The sequence below is a fragment of the Mirounga leonina genome, unplaced genomic scaffold (assembly GCF_011800145.1).
Source record: "Mirounga leonina isolate KUSES-001 unplaced genomic scaffold, KU_Mleo_1.0 Mir_170, whole genome shotgun sequence".
Classification (NCBI taxonomy): Eukaryota; Metazoa; Chordata; class Mammalia; order Carnivora; family Phocidae; genus Mirounga; species Mirounga leonina.
In genome coordinates, this window is record NW_023270433.1 from 13,247,614 (window position 1) to 13,264,570 (window position 16,957).

General features: G+C 43.3%; 1 protein-coding gene across 9 annotated transcripts in view; it reads right to left on the reverse strand.

Moving 5' to 3' along the window:
- Window positions 1–1,063: 1,063 nt before the first annotated feature.
- The window catches only part of CNTRL (centriolin), an 82,884-nt gene continuing 66,990 nt past the window's right edge, over window positions 1,064–16,957 (reverse strand). For 4 of the 9 annotated variants that reach the window (XR_004681227.1, XR_004681225.1, XR_004681229.1 and 1 more), the window contains 14 exons: window positions 16,106–16,265; window positions 14,461–14,576; window positions 14,161–14,378; window positions 11,899–12,056; window positions 10,088–10,161; window positions 8,750–8,938; window positions 8,105–8,330; window positions 6,585–6,790; window positions 5,438–5,578; window positions 4,383–4,655; window positions 4,156–4,218; window positions 2,708–2,914; window positions 1,270–1,493; window positions 1,064–1,168 (listed from right to left, as the gene is read on the reverse strand). Coding sequence is in view for 3 of the 9 variants with exons in the window: in XM_035015916.1 (XP_034871807.1) it covers window positions 1,437–1,493; window positions 2,708–2,914; window positions 4,156–4,218; window positions 4,383–4,655; window positions 5,438–5,578; window positions 6,585–6,790; window positions 8,105–8,330; window positions 8,750–8,938; window positions 10,088–10,161; window positions 11,899–12,056; window positions 14,161–14,378; window positions 14,461–14,576; window positions 16,106–16,265 (2,088 nt within the window). In the remaining 6 variants the exon portion in view is untranslated. Of the gene's footprint in view, window positions 1,169–1,269; window positions 1,494–2,707; window positions 2,915–4,155; window positions 4,219–4,382; window positions 4,656–5,437; window positions 5,732–6,584; window positions 6,791–8,104; window positions 8,331–8,749; window positions 8,939–10,087; window positions 10,162–11,898; window positions 12,057–14,160; window positions 14,379–14,460; window positions 14,577–16,105; window positions 16,266–16,957 lie in introns of those variants that run through there. The other 5 variants (XM_035015916.1, XR_004681226.1, XM_035015917.1 and 2 more) reach the window with 5 other exon arrangements.

Here is a 16,957-nt window from a genome sequence, read left to right on the forward strand (position 1 = left end):
AGGCCTGACTTTTCAGCATTTTGCTCAAGGCCTGTGAAAATGAAACAAAGGAGAATGTTAAGTACAAAAGATATACAACAAACCAATTTTTATTTTGGAAGTAGATGCCTTCTAGAACTTGCTGTGTTCTATCACTTCCATTGCCTTTACTGTGATTCTCTTTATCCCATACCTTAATTAATGGTCCAGGTCTGGCCAAACAACTTCCTGGGAATACAAACCTCTGTGGGTGGAGAGGGGTGACTGCACTGCACCATTCTTTATGGTTATGGTTCAGAAGCTGTCTGCAGGCCTAGAGAAACAGGCCTTGGGAGTATTTTAAAACCTAATCTAGAACATGTAGTTTCCTACTTCCCCTTACCCGTGAGAAGAAGTCTATTGCCACACGGTCTTTTGTGACAGTAGCTGCTATTCTTGTTTTTAGAGAAATAATGTGTTTGTACATCATGGAGCGGAGCCATTAATTACAGTAGCTCAGATTTAAAAGTCGAACACAATTTGAATTTACTACCGGGTCAGATTCTGCTAATTTTCCACCAAAGAATATTTTTGGTTGAGGAAATGCACCTCACGTGTAGTACTTTTATAAAAGCTATTTCCATGTGGTGTAGGTTCATTGACAGGTACAATATACTTCAATCTCCAGGCCAAAGATGAGAGCCGTTTGGAAATGGCCGTTTTCTTGGAACGAAGGTGAATGTTTGATGGCTTTACTGTAGATCTATGAAATGTAAAGTCAGATGACAGACTATTTGATCTTTTATTTTCATATGAAAATAGAGATTTTAAATAAAATCCAAAAATAAAATTTGACACTATAAATGACGAAGGGCTTGAGTACATTTTTTTTCTTTGTAGCTATAGATTTTACCAATTTATAGCCTCAGATTTGCGATTACAATCACTGGTTTTATGGCAACACATACCAAAGGTAAAAAAACAAACCCCCCAGCCGTCCAGGTTTAAACTGTATACAGCTCTGCCCATATGCACATGTGATTTACAGACACCCCGGCATTCACAGCACAGTGAGCTGAGCTACAGCGCAGCTCACGGGTCCGAGTTCACCGCATCTGGAGCGAAACCAAGCGGCATTCCAGTTCTGCAGTGAGGTAGTAGAGAAGGGGTTTCCTCAGAGATTTCCTCATCCGGCTGAGCAGTTCTTCTCCTGCAGGAACACAAAGAGGATGCATTCTTGCAACAGTAAAAACAAGTGTTCAGTGAACAGAACTAAGGGACAGCACGATGGCTAACAGGTAAAATATGTACCTCTTTGGAAAATATTTTGAGATGAACCACTGTACAAAATTATCCAAGAGTAAAGTTAAAGGGCTACTTGACTGTAGGATAAGCTAGAATTCAGCATGTTCCAACTGAAAGTGGTAGTTAAAAGAACTCTGTAACATGTACCCCGCGAGCAGGAGCTGGGGATGGCGTCAGTGTTGGTAACTGTCTAGTAATAGTGACGGACATTGTAGAACTTGGAAGGAGCTCTGAAAAGAAGGGAGATGAAAACACAGCTCAGAAGCCAGCCCCTAACTCCAACCTAGTTTAGGCTTCCATCCCATATACCTGGATTATGACCCCAGACTCCAAAAGAATCGTAGCAATCTCCCCCCACCCACTGCACCTCCGACACCTCCATTACTCTCCTGCATCTGGAGCACCTGAACTCTTCGGGCTGCCACCCCGCGCTGATAATTGAACCTGCACCCAACCCCCCACGTACTCATCTTCCACTACTCTGGGCTGTCTTTCCTCTAAACCCACCTTTCCGATACTCAGTGCCTCCTGACACTCTCTCAAGACCTGTCCTGAGGCCCATGGTGGTTTCGGCCTGTGCCTGACTTGGTCCCACCATAGAAGGTTTTAAGGTAATCGTATTCAGATCTTGGTTCTGCTGCTGCTGAGCTGCGTGCCTACCAGAGAGGCAGCTGTTTCTGAACGTTCCTTGTGGCTCAGCCATATACTGCTCTGTGGTGGTGACAGATGAGCCCCGAAGTCCTGGTTTCATCTTTTGCTATGACCTTTTTCATTTTACACAATTTCTTCATCTATTAAAGGCATACTTCCTACCTCCTATGATAATACTGTAAAGTGCTTAGTACACGCACATAGTAGGCACTCAAAAGTGGTAGCTCTTACGGATCTCTGGGTCCCTACTGACCGATTCCATGAGTCTAGTTCATGTTCCTCCTAAACGATCGTTAACCTTGTCGAGGTCTCACGCAGAAAGCCTTTGTGAACCTCGGGTTGTAGAGACCCTGGGCTAAGAGGTCTGGGTTCAAACTTGTGCTGAGGAGGAACAGTAGGCACAGCCAGTCGTCCTTCCCCAAGACGCAGGGAGACAGGCTGAACCAGGACTCACACTGGCTGCACAGCCTAAATGCCCTCCAGACACAGAGTAGAGAACAAGGAAATCCACCAGTGGGGAACGTCAGGAGAATTCACTACGTCCCTGACAGGTCATCCAGTCTCCAATTTCCGGCCATTCCCTAAGCCATCACCTTGTCCTCTTTCTAGGTCTACCAACCAACCCATTCCAGTTTTCCCAGGGACCATTTCTGAAAAAGCAAATCTGTCTTAAGCCAAGTTTTCCGAGACCTAAAGGTGGCATTTGTGGCCTTCTGAGAAGTCTCCTCTATCTAGATTAGGGACCCCAAAGCTTTCAGGGACTTTCCATGTCTACAACAGAGCTTCCTCTTACCTGGCTTGGTCCAGGCTGAGCATCCTCGGCCACGGAAAACTCTGTCTGAGACAGACCGGGTGACGATGTGGAGTCTCCAGAAGTGCTGGTGACCAGTTCCCCTAAAGCATCCACTTGTCTTCTCAAGCTGTGTAACGTGCCCTCTGTCTGCCGCTTCCCCTTAATTAGCACTTCTGCTTGCTTGGACATACAGTGTCGAAGCTGGGCCTGAAAACGTTACAGTAAAATTTCGGGTTTTACGCAGAAGAAATGTACGTAGTGGCTTCCCCATGCTTAACACGGGATGGGCAAATCTGATTATCATCAAGTAGGAATGGCTGCTGAAAATGCTCTTGCCCTACAAAAAAGGGAAATGTAGGAGGTGCCGGTGGCTACTCTGTGCGTAGAACTTGTACGATGCTGTGCTGTCATTAACCAGGCCTTCTGCTCAGCCTCCTCTCCGCTGTAACAATGCTTTGGATTTCTGTGTCCCTGGCCTCCCCACTGAATTACGACCCTGTCTCTCCCTTTCCTGCTCAGACTTAGCAGAAGACTGGTTTATACTTGGTATCTTCAGTGCCTCTCACAATATATTCATTCCTCGACCCCACGCTACTTTCCGGCTTGTCCCCGTGCTGTTTCTTTGAAAGGATTCTCTCCAAGTCTACAGCAGTTCTGTCCAACAGAACTTCTCTGTGATGATGGGAACGCTCTGTACATGTGCTGTCCAATACAGCAGGCACTAGTCACCTGTGGCTACTGAGTCACTCAAACTGTGACAACTGAAGAACTGAACTGTTAACCTGATGCAACTACAGTTCATTTACATTTAAGTAGCCACCTGGGGCCGGAGGCTACCAGACATCAAGGACCTCCACTCCCTCAACACGGCACAGGGCTCCCTCTCAGCTCACGCTGTGTGTGGAGCCTTTCTCCAAACACATTCTGCCCTCTCGTTCTATCTCCCTCTCATTTTCCAACCCCCCCCTACTCTTAGCCCCCAAATCTTCAGGTGAATGCTGATCGCTAAATACTAGGCTCTTCGAAAGCTGCCTATGGAGAGATGGGCCCCAAGACTCCACGTGTTCTGAGCCAAACAACTTCCTGTCTGACAGGAAGCCTACTTTTCCAGTATTCCCAGTCTTTCTCCCAACCACTGGCCTATGAGCCCCCTTTTGTTTATCCCTGTATCCCTGTTTTCTGTCCCAAGTCCTTAGGTTCTGTCAGTTTTAGCTGAGGCAAAGCAGCATTACTCAGAACACTGGGCCTAACTCCAGGACTCATGGTTTGAATGCTAACCCCTGCCACTTACTGGGTGATGCCAACTTCTCGGAGCGTCTACCACGTAATCTAGAAAGCTGCTCATGCCATAACGGAGGGAATGACAGCAGTACGTGGAGGTAGGTAAGCAATTTCCCCCCGTCCTCAACATGCCAAGCATCTCATACTGTACTGTTTTAAAGGGCAACCTTGAGTCGATCTTCACGGTGACGCAGTCTCTCTCGGAGTGCTTCTCCACGCCAGTGTTCATCCTTTTTCAGAGGGAGAGGGCAACATCAGAGTCCCCAGACGTTGTTAGCCTTTCCCTCCTCACGCCCTCCCCCAGTCCCACGTCTGTTTTCCCAGCTTATCTCGGGGGAGGTGGGAATAAATTATCTTCTGGCGAAGTCCAGAGAGCAGCAGGATACACCCTTACCATCACGTGAGTCTGGGAAAAGTTCAGTTTTTCTTCAAAAGGTGATGGTCGCTCCCTCATGGTGAATGGGAAGTTCTCTTTCGAGCTCTCCAGCCCTCCTTCTAGGTTTTCATTCCTTTCCAAAATAGCCTCCAGATCTGCTGGCAGTTCTGGAAGAAACTGGTTGAGATTCTTCAGGCTGGTTCTGATTTCATCTTTCACCTCAGATTTAAGTGTTCGCATCGCGTCACTGATTTCCATCTGTCTTCTCTCCAGATCTTTTTGGTTTGTCATCTGAAGAGTGAGAGTCAAATACCAGTGGGTAAAGTTTGGGACCTACTTGGAATTGAACTGTTTAATGTGCCATGTACTTATGGAACTTTCCATGTAGGATTAGACTCTCCCAGTCTAAGTGTGAACTGCTCTCAGCCTGGTTACATTACAGGGTATCAGAGTTTTCTCCTGTGGTCATTTCTTCCTTCCTAGGGATTTGGGTCTTCTAGACTTGTTTCTGGCATAAAATCTAACATTTCAACACAGTTCTTCGGGACATGATAAAGTTTCATGCCGAAGAACTGCCATTTTTCTTTTAAAAACATAAGATGCTTGCTGAACTTAAGGGGATTTTAAAAGTACATTTTGAACAAATGCTTTTTTTTTTTGCAGAGGTGTTTTTTTTTTTTTTATTTATTTATTTGAGAGAGAGAGAGAGAATGAGAGACAGAGCATGAGAGGGAGGAGGGTCAGAGGGAGAAGCAGACGCCCCGCCGAGCAGGGAGCCCGATGCGGGACTCGATCCCGGGACTCCAGGATCATGACCTGAGCCGAAGGCAGTCGCTCAACCAACTGAGCCACCCAGGCGCCCCCTGCAGAGGTGCATTTCTAAATTTAAGACTAGAAAAACAGATTTGATTTAAAGGACATTCTTATGATCAGCTTTCGCAGTTTCCACAAAGAAATACTCCTATGAAAAGAGCTATTTAAGAAACAAAATCTGTCTGAGCCCAGCAGGCAGTGAGCGTGCCTTTTGAGCCTTCTCGGCCCCGGGCGGCCAGGGGGGGCCCCTGGGCACGCACCTGTTTCTTGAGCTCCGTGTACTCATGCTGCATCTGGTTGAGCTCCTTCATCAGGCGCCTGGCCCGCTCGTGGTTGTCCTGGGCCACCTGTTCGATCGTTGCCATCTCCTTCTGCATGCAGCTGTTCTCCTGCTTTTGCTCCTAGCGCAGGAGGAGGGACATGACTGGGCTCCGGCGCATGGGGCCGTGCGCTGCTGGCTTACACACTCACTAGCTCTGAACTCCATCTCCCACTGGGGCTCTGGCTGTAATGTGGGGTAACACTACCGGCCTTCTTTAGCGGCTGTGGTGGAGCTGGAGTACATATGTGGTCACAGTCTGTTAGCCCGAAGCCTGAATCCTAGCTCTGCAACATTACCTTTGATAATATGTTACTTTCCTTTCCCGAGCCTCCATTACTGGTCCGCAATCGGAACGACAATACGCATCATCACAGAGCTACCCGGGGGATGAAAGCCTGGACACCTCCATGCTATCTTTACAATCACGCTGCCCATCACTAGTGGTAAGTGTATCACCCTCTGGGAAACACACACCCATTCGCACAACAGGGCTACGTAATTTCTCCAGAGGGTGTTAGAAAAATCCATTCCCGTGACAGTCTCTACCACTGCCCATCTGCCTCCACCCACCATAGACTGTTGTGGACTTAAGAGTAGCCTCTCCCCAAATTTTTATCCCAAATGTATTTTAGGGATAAAAGCATGGTAGACTGAGCTCCTTGGTTTTAGGACAATGATTAATTAAAGCTAATTTGACTAAAAAGGGCAGGATGAGAAAAATCTGAGCAGTGACTACAGCTGGGCAAACATGTTAAGGCTTCTTCCCCCCAAATCGCTGCAGCCCCTGCCAGTTGGAGGTGGGAACGGAGGCTCCTTGCTGAGAGTGCTCTCTGCTCCGTGCTGACACCGTCTGTGCACGTGACCATCTCTCCAGCCAGCCGGGCTCCTCTAGGGCTACAGCCCAGACTCAGGCAAAACCCACCATCAGCTTCAAGATCACACCGTGCATCAATACACCAAAAACGACAGCTGAGTTAGGGACTGGGCTGCCGGGTAACTTATTTTCTCCACACTGAAGCAATGTCTTAGTTTAAAAATGCAAATGCTTTATTTCCTCATGAGCTGCCAGGGCAGTAGGTACTCACCAGAAGGTTCTTCTCCAGCTGGCTCCGCTGGATCTTTAGTGCTTCCTTCAGGCTGGCAACTTGCTTCTCGGCTTTCTTTCTTTCTGTCAAGAACTGGTTCCGTAAGAGGCTGAAGTCTGCCCTCATAGAGTCTGTCTCTTTCTGGAGAGCCTGCAGCTCACTTGACTTTTCCAATAATTGCTGTTCCCGTTCTGAAAGCTGTCGTTCTGAAATGAGCATTTTTAGTAGTTTAGCCAGAGGCCCTGGGCCAGCTGTGGGCAGGTTGCTTAATGACATGCCACTCACTTAGGCATCACTGGGTCTTCCAAGGCCCCCCCGCCCAGCCCCGTGCCCCGACCCTCATCAGAGGCCCAGAAAAAGGCCCTAATGAAGGTGCCTCCTGACAAAACTGGGTCCTAGAGGGCCAGATTCCAAAGTGACAGATAGCTATTGTCTTCCCTTTGAGTGCCAGAGACCAGTGAGAATAAACAGCAATCCTGAGGTGCAGGAGACATGGAACAGATGGCTGAACTGCTTTTTATAAACCCGGATTTTAATAAAGGGAGGTGCACCCGTACTTTTCCTTCATGTAAGGCAGCGCGGTAGAAAGAACATGGGATCTGGAGCGGCGTGAGCCCTATTTTATACAGGAGGTGCCTATGTCCTGGTGTTCAATGGGAATCTTGTATGCAAACTCATAGTACACAGTGACTACTCAATAAATAATGCTTATAAAGAACAGTGACAGTTAAAATAGATTTTTCTAACCACACTCTCTGGAATAACACCCTGTCCAGATTTCACTTTCACATGTCTGGTGTGGTCAGACTCAGCACATCTGGTAAGTTTCATTTTCACAACGAAATGGCTGGTCTGGACATATCAAAAGTTGGAGGGGGGGAGGAGTAATAACCGTTTCACCAAGTTCACCTGAGGGAGAACAACATTTTCTGAGCATTATTAAACCCTGAAGCCTAAGAAAGGAAAAAAAGAAATCATTTATTGATGTGGGAACAATCATTTATCCTGGATTTCCATGTCAGTGTCATTGGTAATGGCTCAAGAGAGAGCAAACAGACCCAAAAGCAAATACCTGTATTTTGGCACCATTCACTATGTCAAATTTGGACACAAGTAGAATTGTTAATATTATTTTTGATTGGGTGAGATGAAATGGATCGTTTCCAAAGCTCAAAATACTGTATTTCATAGAAAGCCTTTAGAGTGCCTTCTGGAACTTCTTTGCCTTAACGTCCCTCTTCCTGAGGCAGCATTCTCGAAGAAGGCAATATGGTCAAGTAGAAAGACCTCACAGTCTCAGGATCAAATCCCTTCTCTATAAAGACAAATGCCCTGTGTCTCTGAGCCTGTTGTCACCTCTCCCAGGGCTAGCAGGTTCCAGCGGGGCATCCCCTCCCTGCCGCGTGCCTCCAGACCCCCTTCTGGGCTGTGGCCGGGCTCTGGAGACACCTGGCAAGACAGCCCCCCTACCCCCCCCCCCCCCCCCCCCCCGCCGCAGCGCCATGTTCGGGAGCACGTACTGGTCTGGGAGAGCGTTTTCTCCAGGGTGTCACTCCACCTCTCCTCTTCTTGCAAGGTCCTGACGCGCTCCTGCGCCGCCAGCAGCTTGGCGAGCACCTGGTCCAGCCTGCCTTTCTGCTCGCCCACCTCCCCTTCCAGCTGCTTCTGCTGCTCCATCAGAGCCGCTTTCCTGGCTTCTAACGTCTTTTCTTCACGTTCTCGCTCTTTCTGGAGTCTCTGAAACATCTTGAGAGAGAAAAACTACAGTCATCACATAACAAATACAGTGTGTCCTAGATGAGGGAACCTTCGTGGACACTAGCCGGGTTCCGGTTCCAGAGAAAGTAGGAAACAGCCCGCGGTGCGAGAAAGTGAGTTCCCTTCACAGAGGCATCGTGCTGGGCCTGGAAAGCTATGTGGCCAGCACGTGAGGAGGGGATTCGCACAGCCAGCGGCACGGGGCCAGCAAGATTCTTTACAGGACCCACGTTCTGTGGTCTTAATGGTCTGCAAACATCAACACCGACAGAGTCAAAGCGTTGCTGTAAAATCCTCCCGGTTACACAGGGCGGTTATGGGGGACCCTTCCGAGCAGCTTCTGGCTGGGAAAAGCTCACCCGAGTGACAAGTGTTTCCTTTTCTGTAAAATCATAAATGTGTAGTACCATTTCTTGTTGGGCTAGCTTAGTCTTGTTTCCTTCAATCTCATTCTGAAGCACTTGAAGCTGTTGCTGCTTTGTCTCCCCTTCTTTCCGGCAGTCTTCAAGCCTCTGCATCCATTCACCAATGTCCTTCTCGAGCCTGGTCTGTTCACTAAGCAGCACGTCCTTATGCTTGGTGGTGTGAAGCACGTCCTTTATGTGAAAGAACACATGGAAACTACTAACAAAGCCATCTGCTCTGGGGCTGGTGAGTGCCCTTCCTGAGATCCAGCAAGTCTGACAAAATAAACATGCAAGTCCCGCATCCTTCATTATCTCAACAAACTTACTGAAGGCACCCAGAACGCAATTTAATCATCAGCTTTCCTCTTTTTAGTGTCTAAGAAGATGACAGAAGATGTCACAAACTAAGAGACCCAGTTCTTCTAAACTTTAGTTGCTCCATCACTGAGGTGGGAATAAACAAGATTGCTAAGAACATTAAGGAGAGCTGTGAATAAGGCTTAATTCTCACTGAAAATGAACCTAAAGTCATGGTTTTGTTTCTCTTTGAAATATTTATGTAGGTTGAAAAAACTCAGAAAATAATAAATTCTTCTTTCTGCAAGGAATCCAAATTAAACCTTTTTGAAAAAGTTACTCTATTCCTAACAACACAGAAAATACTCATTAGAGCCCGTGTAAGAATTTTTTAAAGATGGAATACTTTAAGTTTTATACAACTTAGAAACACAGATTCCTAAAGACCTCTTGGAAGAATTCAGATGTCTAATCCAACCCCTAGTTTACATAGTGGAAACTGAGGCCCAGAACTTGCTTGAGGTTCTTTGAAACTCAAATTACAGCACTCTTCTCATTGGACAACACTCAATTGTCTTTAAGAAGACTATCCGAAGTATAAGGGTCAAGAATCAGCTTTACTGAACATCTGACAAGATGGAGGCCCAGTTGCTCTGAAATTGGCAGTTACTCTGCCGCTCAGTGAGTGACCAAATCTGAGCCCAGCCTGTGGGGGTCTTGTCTGTGCCATGGATAAGAGATGGTCCATCTGGTGCCTGAAGCCCCCAGAGGGGCTGGCTGAGGGTTTAGGCTCTGATCTAGCCACCACCTTACTTATTATCTTCAAGTAAAACTTTGACTCAAGAGTTCTAGGGCTAACATAAATGAGAAAATCACTGCTCTGCACCAAAAGTTTTGTGTCTATATGTTTATGTCTTATAAATGGCCCTATGGGACCTGCTGGTATGAAAAGGAACCAACCTACTTGATTTGTTTTTTATTTTAACCAATTGTCTGCACACCTTCAGGATACTACCAGAAGATTACATTAGTTAAACTTACCTGTTTCGCTCGGTTCAAATGGTCTTGGACATCAGCTAGTTCCTCCTGTAGTGACTTTATTGCTTCTCGTTTTTCTACAGAAATAACATTTACGTAACATAAATACACTTGTATGCATTTTCCAAATTCCCATCAGCCCCCCAAAAAAGTAGAGTGGAAGTGAATATAAACTTATTTCTGTTAAATGTATGGCTATGCATTTACTTATTAAAAGGTCAAAAGAGTGAGTTAACACGCACAACCTATGTCTGGGCTTGGAGCTCAGGTTTTTAGATTTACATGTTCAAAACCTCACAATAAAAAAAAATGTACAGATAATACCTAGTGTTGACGATGTGCATGGTTTAAAAATGAATACCTTCTACATTGCTGGGAGAAATGTAAATTTGGTACAACCTTAAAGGGAGACAACTTGGGAAAAGATTTTATGTGTGCTCGCTTTGTCACTTAGTAGCTGTACGACCTTGAGGAAGTTACTTCTCACTTGAGTAAGTCACAAGGAAACTAAGCTTAAGCTTCCTCATCTGTAAATGGGTGAAACAGTTTCTATCATAAAAATGTTACAAGGATTAAATGAAGAAATGCATATAAAATACTTGCATCATGTCTGAGACACAGTAAGGGCTCGACAAGACAAGTACAAGTACATTGTTAGCTGGAATTATTTAGTAACTTCTAATCATGGATGCTTACAAAGTTTTGGTACTAAAGGTGTTATCTGCATCTTTGTTTTTTGTTTTAAAACTACACACACACACACACACACACATATCCCAAGGAAAAATCTGGAAGGATATTCACCACACTGTTAATAGGAATTATCTCTGAGGGGTGAGGTCAATAGTAATTTTTATTTCATCTTTTTGCTTGTCTTTAAATTGTTCTTTAAGGAACATTAATTTTTTTTAAACAGCATTACTGAGATATAATTCACATACCAAGCATTTTACCCATTTTAAAATATGCAATTCACTGGCTTTAAGTATATTCGCAGAGTCATGCAAACATCACCACAATCTAATTTTAGAACATTTCTGTCACTTCTAAAATAAATCCCATGCCCATTAGCATGAATTATTTCTATAATAAGAAAAGCAAACAATTAAAAGAAGAACCCGGGAGGCAAGACCAAGGGGCAAAGATGGTTTACATCCCGAATGGACAAGCATTGGACAGGCAGGGTCAGTCCCCATGGAGATGATCTTGGTAAGAGATTCCTTCTGAGGAATAGCTGAGTTCTGGTTTTGTTTTCCAAGACTCTGCTGCAGCGAGATGTGAAAAGAGAAAAGGTTTTGGAAACTCCTCTGATTCCAGATATGCTGATGCTGATGAAAGAGAGTCACCAGGAAACCCTCCCAGAAGAACGGCCCTCGTCCTCCCCCGATGGCTGGGGGATGCAGAAGGTAAATGTCTGCTCTAAGCAGCAGACAACTGGACAGGCACATTCATGGCAGAGGGCTGACCATGCTGGACTGAATGTGTACGCCTCAACCTGGACGGCTCTGTGTCCTCACAGACGAGCGAGGGCGTGCTGGGAATTCCCTCCCCAGCGAGCCGGCATGACTGCCCTGCAGCTCTGTAAGTACACAGGTGTGTCTCCCTATCTTTTCTGTTTACTTTACCGAAGTAGTAATATAGTTTTAATAAGGAAATATTTTTAGGTCACAAAACCTGACTTCTCATCTTTGTATAATTAAACTCCAAATTTAAGGAAGAGAAAAGGTTGTATATTCAGTAAAAAGAAAAGGGAAGACAAGGAAAGAAGAACCTACCCGAAGGAAGGCGCACCCTCCCAAGGGGCAGCCTCGTACCTTGTAGCTGCTGCTGAGCTGCTCTCAGGTCTTCCTGCAGTGAGAGCTTCTCTCTGTTGAGTCGGTCTAGCTCCTGCTGCAGCTTTCTGACATCCGATTCCAACTTTTCCACGTTTGCCTGCTCCATTTTGCTATTCTCTTCTGCTGCTGCTAAAACCCTACCGCGCAAGCAGAGTAAGTCAGACTATCGAACATAAAACGTCCAAGCACGCACAAGACACAGCCGAGGAACAGTGTTCTGCTTTCACAGGACGGTTATGGACTATGAATGATTCTAAACCTTAACAAAACTTACGGCTCTTCAACTCATTTTCAAAAGACATCTTATTTTCAGCTTTCCAAACAGGAGATTTTTTGAAAAGTGACTCGCTAACCTGAAGTTTTATAAAAATCAGGGATAAAAACATGGACAGCACTCAGAACTCCCCAAATTTGGCAATTAAAATGGATGGCTAGCTTCTGATAAGTGAGAAAGCAGGAAACACAACTGTGTAATAGGATTTGTCCAAAAAACAGACATGCACGAGCCCGCTTTCTTTTACATGACTGGAGTCCCATAGTATGGGCTAGTCTCTGTCTGGCTTCTCTCACTGAGCATAGTCGCTCTGAGATTCATCCATGTTGTTGTGTGTACCAATACTGCACTCCCTTCTTACTGACGAATAGTATTCCACGGTAGGGATATACTGTCATTTGTCTATCCATTCACCAGCTGATGGACGTTTAGGTCATTTCCAGGTCTTGGCCGTTTCAAATAAAGCTGCTATGAACATTAAAGTACATCATTCTTTGTATGAACATACGCTTTCACTTCTCACGAATAAATATCTCGGAGTGGAATGGCTAGCTCTTCTGGTCAATGTATGTAAGAGTTTTTAAATAACTGCCAAACTGTTCTCCAAAGTGGTCTAACATTTTACACTCCCACCAATTGTGTATGAAAGTTCCATGCCAACATTTGGTATCGTCAGACTTCAATTTTAGCCCTTCTAATAGGTATGTAGTGTTATCTCATCGTGGTTTTAATTTGCATTTTCCTAATGGTTAATGATGAGGCGCATCTTTTTATGTATTTATTTGCCATCCATTCATCTTCTTAAGTGAAATGTCTGCTCAAATCTTTTGCCCATTTGAAAAACTGGGTTGTTCGTTTTTTTTCATTATTGAGTCATGAGAGTTCTTTGTATATATATGCTCTGGGTACAAGCCCTTTATTGAAAATACATGGTTGCAAAGATTCTTCTCCCAGTCTGCAACATGTCTTTTCATTATCTTAACAGTGTCTCTTGAGGAGAAGTTTTGAATTTCGATGAAGTTCAATTTTACCAATTTATTCTTTTATGGACCATGCTTTGGGTATCATATCTAGGAAATTCTGCCTAACCCAAGGTCACAAAGGTTTTTTTCCTATGTTTTCTCCTAGAAGTTTTATATTTAGGTTTCACATTTTTGTTTATGGTCCATTTTGAGGTAATTTTTATTAATAGTGTGGGTGTGGGCTGAAGTTCACTTCTGGGGTTTCGGATATGCAATCGTTTCAGCAATATTTTTTGAAAAGACCGTCTTTTCTCTACTGAAAAAGATACCTTTGCATCTTTGTCAAAATCAGTTGTCCACACATTTGTGCATTTACTCTTGGACTTTCTATTCTGTTCCATTGATTGATTTTTCTATTTTTATACCAGTACCACAGTGTTTTGATTACCATAGCTGTACACTGAGTTTTGAAATCAGGTAGTGTTAGCCCTAAACTTTTGTTCTTTTTCAGGGTTGTTCTGGTGTCATAGCTAAAAAGTTTTAGATTCTATTCTATGACCATCCTTTGCATTTCCACATGAATTTCAGAACCTGATTGTCAATTTCTATTTGGAAAGCCTGTTGGGATTTTGATTGGGATTGTTCTGAATCTACAGATCAATTTAAGGAGAACTGAATCTTAACAATATTGCCTTTCTACCCACAAACAGGTATCTCTCCACTTAGCTATATCTTCTAGCATTTGTTATTTTACCTAAAAAAATCCATTTTATTTTAAATGGATAAAAAATGGATATAAAAATCCTTTTATTTTAAAAAGTGCTTTGGAAAAAGAAAAGCCTAAAAGGAAAGGCACCCAGAAATGCTACTGGTGAGCTGTACTGTGATACTGAGTTCGTGGAGTATTTTTTTCCTCTTTATTTTCCACTCCTTTTCCACTGTGTATATTATTATGCTTTAGTGTTCAGGAAGGGATCTTGTAAGCTTATTGGTTTTTGCTCTCACCGTTTGGTCTGTGCCAACTTCTTTTCCCAGCTGTCCTGTTTTTCTTCAAGATCTTTCTTTTCTTTGCACAAAGACTCAATAGATGACTGTAACGCTCGGGTCTCGGCAGTCATCCGCTCTACTTCCCGTTTGTCCCTCTCGAGGAGCTGCTTCTGCCACTCTATCTCCCCTCTCTGTCGCAGGGCTGTCTGCTGCAGGCTCTCTAACTCCAGTCTCTCCTAAATCAGATAAAAGGGGACTCACACATGCCCAAAGAGAAAGACTGCAGTTGGCTAAGGGTAAAATGGCTTCGTTCATTACCTCCAGCACTTCAACCTGAGTCTTCTCTAATTCAGACACCTTTTGATCATGCTTTAGCTTCAAACCTTGCAGCTCATTGTTTTCAAGTTGCAACATGTCCAGAATATTCTTTAGTTCTAAGAGAAACAGAGCACGATCCATGCTATTAAATGTAGTTGAAAACATTTACAAAATGAAACAGAAAATAATGCTGTTGATATAAGAAACAATAGGTCATCAAAACATATCTATTGTGCTGAATTAATGGAGCTAATTGTATTTTTTTTTTTTTTTTAAGATTTTACTTATTTATTCATGAGAGACAGACAGAGAGAGAGAGAGAGGCAGAGGGAGAAGCAGGCTCCCAAGGAGCAGGGAGCCCGATGCGGGACTCGATCCCAGGACCCTGGGATCATGACCTGAGCCGAAGGCAGACGCTTAACCATCTGAGCCACCCAGGCGCCCGGAGCTAATTGTATTTTTAGGAAGATTTTATTTATCTGAGAGAGCGAGAGAAGCGTGCACACAAACGGGGGTGGGAGAAGAGGGAGAAGCAGACTCCCCAATGAGCAGGGAGTCCAAAGCAGGGCTCGATCCCAGGACCCTGAGACTATGACCTGAGCCAAAGCCAGAGGCTTAACCAACTGAGCCACCCAGGTACCCTGGAGCTAACTGTATTTTAATGAAAAAAAAAAAAAAATCCTTTAAAATATTGCTAAACATTAACTTGTTAAATTTTAATTTGTTAAAAATATTTTAACAAAAACATTAACAAAGATCTACTTTTAAGAGCAATTACTCCATCTAAATGGATTTTAATCAAAATAAATAGGAAAGATGTTAAAATCTGAGATTCAGATAACAATTTTTTATCTTTTAAAATATAGATTTTCAAGTATTAACTCTCTTTTCTGACTATACAAATATTTACTCATTATAGGAAATTTCAAGGAAAAAATGAAAACCCAAAGATGATCACTACAGCAATAATATTTTGATGTATTTCCTTCCAGGAGCGTGCAGACGTGCGTGTGCGCACACACACGCACAGATTTTCAAAATAAATTGGGAGTATGCTCTATATTCAGTTTTGTATCTATATTTTCAATCTTCCCATCAGCATTTTTTGCATGCCATTAAATGTTTAAAATGTGGCTTTTAAATTGGCCAAGTTTCCAAATTCTATTATAAATTTTGCTGCAAGTAACCCAACTCAGCCAGCTTAATTTGTGAAACAAGCAAATAAAGACTTACTTACTAAATAAATACAATATTGCTAAAATGTATATGAATATTTCCTTTCTCTCAGTAACTAGAAATGGGCTAAATGGTTCAATAGGTGTGAATTTTCAGACTTGAAACACTGGGGGATTGGTCCAATTTATTTTTCTATCAAATAGCCTGTTAGGTGTTCTTCCTTCTCCATATCCTGGTCAGCAATTATTATGACTATTATGCTCTTAAATAAACTTTATCAATTTGAATGGCAGAAAATACTAAAATACTTTTATTATAAAATACTTTTATAATACTGCTTTTCTTTGCTCATCTATAACAAAGTTGAACTTTAAAAGAAGTTTATTCCACCGTTTGTATTTTTTCTGTGATCTGGAATAGAGAGATTTCCAAACTCCGACTTTATATGATTGCTTTCCTTTAAACTTACCAGTTTTATGTTTAGACATTTGTCCTAAAACTACCTGAAGATTCTCTTCCTCTTTTTCAATTTCCTGCTTTACGAGTGCGAGTTGAGCTTTTTTTTCACTAATCTGGACATTCAGTTCTCCTTTCTGAAAACTGAGTTCTTCCAGAAGAGATTTTACTTCCTGTGCACCCCCCCACAAAAACAAAAGAAAACAAAAGTCAACTCTGCTTTACAAAATTATGAATAGAAATTACACTGAAATCACTTTTGTTATTAACTATCTCATTTCACAAAAATTCTAATCTGGAAACGAGTTCAATTTTGCCTTTTATGTCAAGAACAGCAATTTATTTTATTTTATACTAACATATTTCTGTACAATAGAAGTAAGAAAGTCACACATTACCTTCATTTAAAATGCATAAGCAGTATTTACTCTATGCAAGGCAATTTGTCATAGAAAGAAAAGGCTGACTCTGATACATCTCCTGCCCTCAAGAGGCTGAGCACCTTGAGGGAAATTAGGCAAGGAGCATAAACATGATCATGAAAGGCTATGATGCCCTAGGAAATGTGCAGAGTGCCTCCAAACTCAGGAAAGAGAGAAACTCCTTCCAACGTAAAGGAAAAGTCAGGGAGGTCTTAGAAGCATCAAGCTGAACCATGAAAAATGGGTAGGATCTGGACATTCCCAAAAAGGAAATTCCTGGAGAAGAAATAGTATGAGAAAAGGCACAGAGGCAGAGAACTTCTATGGGAGAGCTACCCACGTAGCCACAGCCTGGATACGTAACACCACATCAAGCTGATGTTATAGAGGGGTCAAGATTCAGGAATTTATATTTGCATTTGGAGGGGAAACCAATTAAAATA